Source organism: Morone saxatilis, unplaced genomic scaffold (assembly GCF_004916995.1).
Source record: "Morone saxatilis isolate NCDOM2014 unplaced genomic scaffold, NCSU_SB_2.0 Contig5, whole genome shotgun sequence".
Classification (NCBI taxonomy): Eukaryota; Metazoa; Chordata; class Actinopteri; family Moronidae; genus Morone; species Morone saxatilis.
Window position 1 is genome coordinate 23404616 of NW_023340095.1, and position 8310 is coordinate 23412925.

The following is an 8310-nucleotide window of genomic DNA, read 5'->3' on the forward strand; positions in this document are numbered from 1 at the left end:
TATTAATCATTTTTATTTTGTTTTGCAATTACTTTACTTATATTTTATATAAGGGACAAATCTGCCAGTACTCGGACCAGTGGGAGTGAGAAAATTGACCAGAGTGCTTTGCAGTAAAAGAGCAGAATGAGATCTAACACTGAAAAGGATTCTGGAAAAGTAACTGAAATAAAATACACACAGATTACAAAATAAAACGAGATAACTCCTGGAGTGAATCCCAGACTGTTGAGAATGCATTGATGCTCCGTGTGTTCCTGCAGGCTCAAGGCTCAGTCACAGAGAGGTCAGGACTCACAGAAAGCCAGAGGAATCACACTACAGCCTTCAGCTCAGCTGGACCGAGCACCTGTGAGTAGTTCTGCGTGTGTGTGTGTGTGTATCTGAAGACCAACATTAATTATATAAATCAGCATCACCTGAAATATCTATCTGTATTTCATTTGTTAATGAAGCCTGACCACTGCAAACCTTTCTGTGTGTGTGCTCTCAGATGTAATGCCTCAGTCAGCAGGCTCCCTGCTGTCGATGGTGGCCTTGCCATCCGGCATCGCAGCTCGCCAGGCGGTGCGGCCCTGGACTAAGGACCTCAGCCTTTATGAAGAATATAAGATGCGCAGGAACGAGCTCCGCCGGCGGAACCTCAGCAGACGCAGAGAGCTGGAGAAGACGTTGCCTCAGCCTCTGCTGACAGATCTGGTTAGTCAACCTTAGTGTTCAGGGCGGACGCCGTCCTTACAGAAATATTCAACATATTCTAATGATGTATGTCAGTGGTTCCCAACCTGGGGGTCACCAAAGCTTCACTGGAGGTTGTGAGGCCTTCTTGATTTTAAGGGGTGTAGGAAAACCTAAAAACTATACACAGTGGGCCTGTATCTCAGCATTTCATTTACTGCTGTGAAGAAAAGTAAATGTAAAGTAAATAGTCTAATAGAACAATAGGATCAGTGACAAGAAAACACTGAATTTTTCAAGTAAGAAGCCTATTCAATATGTCTGATTGTTAAGATTTGTAAAATAATACATCATACAAACAGAGAACTGTACCAAATGTTCCCTAAACAGAAAATAATCTGCTCAGTTCATCCAAACCACTTGTTTTACACAAACTTCTTGCAGTTACTGAGTTCCCTGTTGAATGTAAACTTAAATATATATAAAATATGTCATTTAATCAGGGGTCGTCAGTTTACTAAATGACAGAAGAGGGGACCCTTAAGGAAAAAGGATGGGAACCACTGCTCTATGTGACGTATTCACATAAACAGTAATTTTCTATCTGAGTCTTCTTGCAGTTTGCCATGTTTAATGTGAAATGTGACGCTGTGTGTTGAAGGTGCGAGAGCGTCGAGAGAAGACCAGACTGAGGGTGGCCAGATGGAGGGCAAAAAGGAAACTCCAGGCGTGTCTAAACCAGTCTCAGGTCAGTAATGACATTAGTTTTTTTAATCACAGAAAAGAGTACATGGTGAGTAAGACTGACCCAGTTCCAATCTACACTCTGCTCAGCTCTGAAACTAAACCGAATTCAAAACAAACGTTAAAAAATGAAATGAGAATAGAAACTAATAAAAAATCTAAAATCATACCTCTGATACGTACCCGAGAAAAAAAACAAAGTGTCCTACTTAGCAAGCATTCCTCTGAAAATCAACATTCATAACTCATTCAGGTTAAGAGTTCCTTTCTGTGTCTGTGTTTTGTCTGATTTTTAACGAAAGCATTGCAAAGCAGTGATTCATTTTAGTCGTTTAGCGAACGTTAATACGGACTCGCACAGCTTCATTTGAGTGCCATCAGTCACCGCACTCAAGCTAGTAACTGGCACCTTCAGGAACATCACAGCAGCAGATCCTACTTAAGATTGCACACTGCGTACATTACCTGATTGCACAGTATCTGCTACATGGCTGTAAATAATTAACAATGAGCTGCAACTTACAGACCTCACTATTACTCACCGACTAACAGTCACTAGGACTCGAGTATCATTTACATTTAATGAACCTTCCTTCCCACTTAGACCTGTCATTCCTGTCCTGCTCTCTCTTAGGTCCTAGGTGGCGCTGCAGGTCTTTCTCAAGCTGGCTTTCCCATCAGCAGCCAGCATCATCAGCTCCTCGTGCCTTGTGGTGAGTTGAGACACTTGTGCTTTTCAAAGTGTTTGTTTGTCACTTTTCCCAGGCACACATCCAGAACCCCCCGTTTCTTTCACGTGTGTGCAGGAAAGCGAGGGTCTTGTCACACGCTCCTTTTTTCCCCCCAACAGAACTGGCCTGTTGTGTTTCAGCTGCCACCTCCAGTACTCAGCAGAGACAGAGCTCAGCGTCACCTCAGTCCAGCACCTTCCTCAACAACATGTCAGCAGCAAACAGCACCTCTGCCACTCTCCCCTTCATCCCCTCCGCCATCTCCTCTTCCTCCTCCTCCTCCTCTCTGCTCCTGAGAGGCCCAAGCTTGGCCCCACATCAGCACGCTGTGACATCATCCTCCTCTTCCTACCCTCAGGTCAGCCTATCGCAGCAGAGTGACTCCCTGACAGACGCAGATATCTTGCAGTGAGATGGCCAGGTGGAGCTCAGTTCATCAAACACATCGTCCCTCTGCGGGTAGTTAGCTTACCCAACGTCCATTCACACCCAATAAAAGCAGAGACTGTGCACTAAAGACAGCATAGCAGCAGTGCTTCAGTTCCTGGTAGATGTACAAGCACCGTATCCTGACCCACACGTACAGACCAAATCATCAGAGCCCATACAACTCACCTTGTCTTTTCTTGTTATACACATAACATTCAGTATCAGTCGACCAAGACAGGGGTTCTCAACCTGGGGGCCGGGGGGGGGGACACGGGGGACATGTCCCCCTCACTTTTTGTAAAAGGGGCCGTTTGGCCCTGCGTTTTTACGTCCATAAAACAGTGTTGTACCGCTATAGTAAACAGGGACTCGTCCGAAGCACTCAAGACGCAACGGAAAACGCGCGCTGCAAGCTTGAGAAGCCCTGTCCTGCCCTGTAGTTTAGAGCCGGCCCACAAAGTCCTCGATTGGCTTCTGCCGGTGGTCGTTGTGTGATTGGCCGTCCGCCGCTGTTCACCGCCATCTTGCTGTGCACACCGGTCTGCTAGTTGCCCAGGTAATATTTCAGAGGTTCATTTAGCCTACATTTACGGTTTGAATCGGTCCTGTGCGTATGGTTGCGTGTGTGTGTGTGTTCCCAGGCTCTGAAAATCAATCTCCCCAAGTTCCCAGGGTCCCTTGGGGGTCCTAAATACTATGCTTCCTTACTGATCGATCAGGATATTAGTCAACCTTTCAATGTGTTTCTTCCACATTGATCGGTGGCGAAGCTTTTTACGCAGACAAGATACATCTCACTCGCCCCCCTGTAACCTTTGCTCCATCTGCCCATATCAATACGGTGACTGTTCCTTCGCCCTGCTGTTTTCTCACTTTGTTACATCATTCTGTCCCACTGAGCCACTTTCTCAAGAAAGATAGATACAAATGGTCGGGTATGCAAATCTGCAGTTAACCACTCGCTGACTCTACTGCTTCCATGCATCTGTATTTCTGATGAGATGGTGTTGTCATCAAAATGGGAATATGAATCACGGAGTGGGATTCTTTTTAAGAATGATGTCAATAAATATGTCAAGAACAGAGACATTTCCCTTTTCAATATGCTGGCTAATCTATACAATAGATAATTGACGACCATTCCGAATTGGTCTACAGTGTGCAGTATCTAATTTGGTTACTGCTTAAAAAGAAGGGGAGAACGACACCAGTGCAGGTCTGTTTCAAACACAAGGAAAAGACAGCCCAGATACTGTTGATTACAACTCATTGACCACAATTTATTGAAGGCACCAACACTGGCATTTACATTACATCTTTTTAGGCTCTTTTCAAACAGCGAAATTCTAAAAATATCAGTATGCGCTATTGGAGCCTCTTATAATATATTAAAGGAGAGGATTCTCCATTTTTGTATTACAACCTAGGTAAACACTAATGGCCCAAATTTGCCGAAGATTTCTGTGTTTCATATTGGCTGACGTCTGAAGTCATGATAGTTTTCCTCCCTGATGTGTTAGTGCCCTGTGATAACGTAGGCACGACTACGGGAAGACAAAAGCTCTGGTCAACAAGTGTCCTTCTCGAAACAAAATCTACTATAGCGGGCTGCTAACTTCTCCCTCGTAACATACTCGCTTTTCGGATTAAAAACTCTATCATTCACTGTTGCGCGAATCAATTTTTTAGTTCACTACGCCATATATATTCTGCTGGGTGAATGCTGGTGATGGGTAATGGATGTTATTTTGTTGCCGTGGCAATCACAATTTCGTATATCCATCACTAATAATTTAAAATCATTTGGATCCGATTTATCATGATGATGGTGAACATTATTTGGGGTCTGCTAACTCCAAGCAAGCTGTTTTCTCTGGTCTGTTGTGTCTTGGATTTCTTGATCAGGGAGAATGATTTGTTAAGAGACCCTAAGCCTTCTCTGTGCTCGTCGCTGACGTATCCGAGTGTACTTCTATGTACAAAGAAGCTTCAACCGCTTGTCCCTGGATGAGGACACAAAAAGAAAGAACCTGAGAAACTTGTGGTTTGACAGACACTGACTTGTCAGGAGTAGTTTCCCACTGGAAACATTAATAAAATAGCGCATTGAATTTAGCTACACACATTATTTCTCTCCTCGTCTGGTTTATTCATACACTCTTATGTCTCTCAGGCTTCACCGGATAGTGTAACTAGCTAGGCACATTGATTGTGCTACTGTCCTCGGTACATTGTTTGAATATTTTGGTAATGAAGTAATATTGGCCGATGTTACATTGGTAGCATGGTCCTCCTGTAAGTATTGTGTCTATGACTGCTGAAAAGCCATTTCAGGGAGGAGACTTCGCCATGCGCGCGCGGTCTACATAACGTCACTCTTGTTAATCTTGTTTATGTGAATCTCGCTCTCATCCTAGAAACTTGTTCGCCTCTTCCTTAATGAATGGGTAGTGATCATGCCATCGCTCATGGGCCTAGTGCGATCATACAGTTCTGAGGTACAAAGAGACCTATACAAGTATATGATTTTTCATAGCCCAAGTGATATGGTCCACTATGTAATTTCATCTTCCGGTGAGCGGACTGTCCACTATTCGGGCACTCTCTATACAACTCCAGGTTTGAATTAAGTCAGGACTCCATACGGGAAGTCTACGGCTCAGCTACGTGGTTGGTGAAATGGCTTTCTAGGTCACGCAAATAAATCCTATCTTAATGTATAGTCATCGAGACATTGCGCGTCTTTACCGTCTATTTCCATTGTGCTTACGCCAACTCGGAAGTTTACTCCAGGTAATACAATAATTTTTATAACGCGAAAGAGAGTCTAAATTTGTAGATTGTGTGCTGTCGAAATAAGACCTACGTGTCTAAACACTCGCGCTTGCAAGCAGTCTGACAAGGTTGCATAGCTTAATGGTGTGCATGCTGGCGACCAATATATATTTTAGTCGGACACTTATCTAAATCAAAAGACAATCAGGATAGCACTTCTCACTATATGCAAATCCCTCACTCGGCGCGAGTGTAGTCAAGTCTGCATAGTTATTCTGGTCGGACGCATGGCTCCACGACGCTACAGGGAACGGAAAAGATAATATGTTCTTGATATAAAAATGGTGCTCATGATAAAGATGGTTACATGTTTCCAGTAGAATGGTTGAGAACAACTACTCTGAGCCAGGTCGCAGATGTCTCTATGTTCAAATGCACAGTTCTCTCACTGAGGGTTCTTTGCTTGTGTCGTCTATGTCTTGCAGGCTCCTCATTGTTTGACTCAACAAATCTGGCCTCATTACGCGTGATGAGCATGATCTAATACTCGGTTTGCTTTGGTATTATAACTAACGAGACCCCAAATACATTCCTTCCAACAAATCATTGATTAATATCAATATAGAAATCAATAACGTCTACACTGTGAATTACTCGTGAACAATATCCCCGTACCTAATTAGATTTGCTAAATTATAAAATAAGGTCATTCTCACCACCCCCAATCGCAATAACTTGTATAGAAAACATATGATACGCAGTGTGATGTATTTGGTACCGTATATGATGTGCTCTCGGCAGCCCTCTATATAGTGTTCAGGAGGCACAGAAGTATACGTCATTCCGTTGTTTTTCGACTCTTATTCAGTTGTAAGTAGGCACACTCTAAGGGATGTAAACATGATTATCCCAAGGTAGAAATCGAAGTGCTAGATATCGAACCGATTCAGGATATTGGCATTTTCTTATGTTGTGAAGCCTTTTCTCGTTACAATACACTTATAAACATTAAAACTATAAAAACAGAATTTCAATAATTTGGAGTTTCCTATTAGTTGAAGATTTATTTATAGCAGGAGCAATGGCAAAACCTGCTTGATATTTAAGGTATTCTTTCATAGTAGATATAAGACTGCACAAATAGGATAATTTTATAGTAATGTGTTGAAAAATGCGTATTGTATGGTTAGGTTACAGTGGCTGTCCTTTCAGGTACCACCTAGTGTTCGCTCCCTATTTAGATCATGTGGAACGGTAATTACTGAGTACTTCCTTTGTTTTGAAAAAGCCTGACAATGTCGTTCTTAGCAGTAAAAAGCTGTACAGAAAACTTGGTCGCATTTATTGACATGGGGGCAGATTGACTAGAATAGGGAAATATAGCTTTTCTTCTTAGTTGCATTACTACAATATAATGTCACATCTTCTACACATGGTGTATAACACATACCATTGCTTAGACAACATCATCATATACAAGAACACAAAATTCGCTCAGGTGTGTAACATAGTGCACGGAGCGCTGTGCTTCATCCATTGACTTTATCTTTAGCTTAGAAAACTATGGGCTCCGAAGGAGTGAGTTGTATAAAACAAGTTGGTGGTTTTGGTTATGGGAATTAACATAGGGAGCGCAGTATGTGTTTCAAACAGCACTTGCTTCGTGATGTAGCACAAAGGATTATATCCCAGGCGATGATGATGTACTTTCTTTGTAGCTTCGCCACACCAAGTGGAAAGAAACACTTGAAGGGTTGACAAACCACGAAAGGAAAAGGGGCGAAATTTTTGATTTCCAGGAGCTGGCGACACACACACACACGCACATACGCACCATGGGACACCCGATTCAAACGTAGGATTGTATGCTGGAGGGCTAACTGGATGAAGAGTCGCATGGGCGTGGAGTAATGTACAACTATAGGAGGCAAATCTAGCAATATCACAAGAGTCGTGCAAGCAAGGATGGAGTGATCAGCTCTTGCGACGGCAATATTTGCACACAATTTGACACTTCTTGGGGGCACGAAGTGCTTTCAATCGATGGACTTGTGGGCGGGAGTCTAAACTAAGCGGAGACAGGCTTCAGCTTGAGCGGGGGCCGTTTATTTTTAGCGCAGCATGGTAGGTCTCTCCTAGTTGTCTCATTCGACTATGGAAGTCATTTGTATTTACTATAATGTTATAACAATATTTGCATTATCTTTATGGACGGGCGCTTAAAAACTGCATATGGGACCAAAACGGTTCCCTTACAAAAATGAGGGGGGGGACATGTCCCCCCGTGTGGCCACTCTCCCCCCCTTTACAATTTAGCCGCGCTCTCTGCGCGCTCGCCCAGTCAGGATTGTGAAGGGGGGATGATACCCCTGTATTATTCACGGCTGCTATCGGGAGTACCTAGATAATGACAATAACTGCAAATGATTTAACATGTGTAATGTTGAATTAGTATAACAAGAAAATGACAATGAGTGATGTGTGTGGCTGATCGGTCACTATATGTGAGCTCTGATGATTTTTTGGTTTTTTCTTATGGTTGTTGTTTTTTTGGTCAGGGATATATCTCTGGTGTCCTTGCTGACATCTATTCAGGAACTTGGATTAGGCATTTCTGTTTCTGTATGCTTGGTCTTTTATGTGGCACTCTCTAGTCTTTTGTCTTTTTTATTGGTTTTTGGTGATATTGGATCGTTTGGGTTTAAGTCTATATCTACCCGCTCAGAGACTCATCGTGTTTGGCATGACGCTGAGCTCACCTGTGGCCATCTCACGTGCAAGATATCTGCGTTCTTTTTCTGCTTACGCGGAGTCACTCTTGCGTGCGATACGTGTTAGGGGCGATCAACCGCTTGAAGACTCATGGTAGGGTAACCCTCAAGAGGAGGATGATGTCACAGGTGCTGAGGCTGTTCTTGGCGGGCCAAGGACTTTTGGTTCCACTCTTTTCTCT

General features: G+C 43.2%; 1 protein-coding gene across 3 annotated transcripts; it reads left to right on the forward strand.

The window, feature by feature from the left end:
- Positions 1-263: 263 nt before the first annotated feature.
- LOC118338623 lies at positions 264-2897 on the forward strand (the record flags this gene model as incomplete). Of its 3 annotated transcripts, none has more annotated exon segments than XM_035675900.1 (5): positions 264-351; positions 494-699; positions 1340-1426; positions 2057-2135; positions 2229-2897. In XM_035675900.1, coding segments are annotated over 5 exon segments (681 nt in total), but the record flags the coding sequence as incomplete, so codon positions are not given.
- Between the last annotated feature and the right edge of the window lie 5413 nt (positions 2898-8310).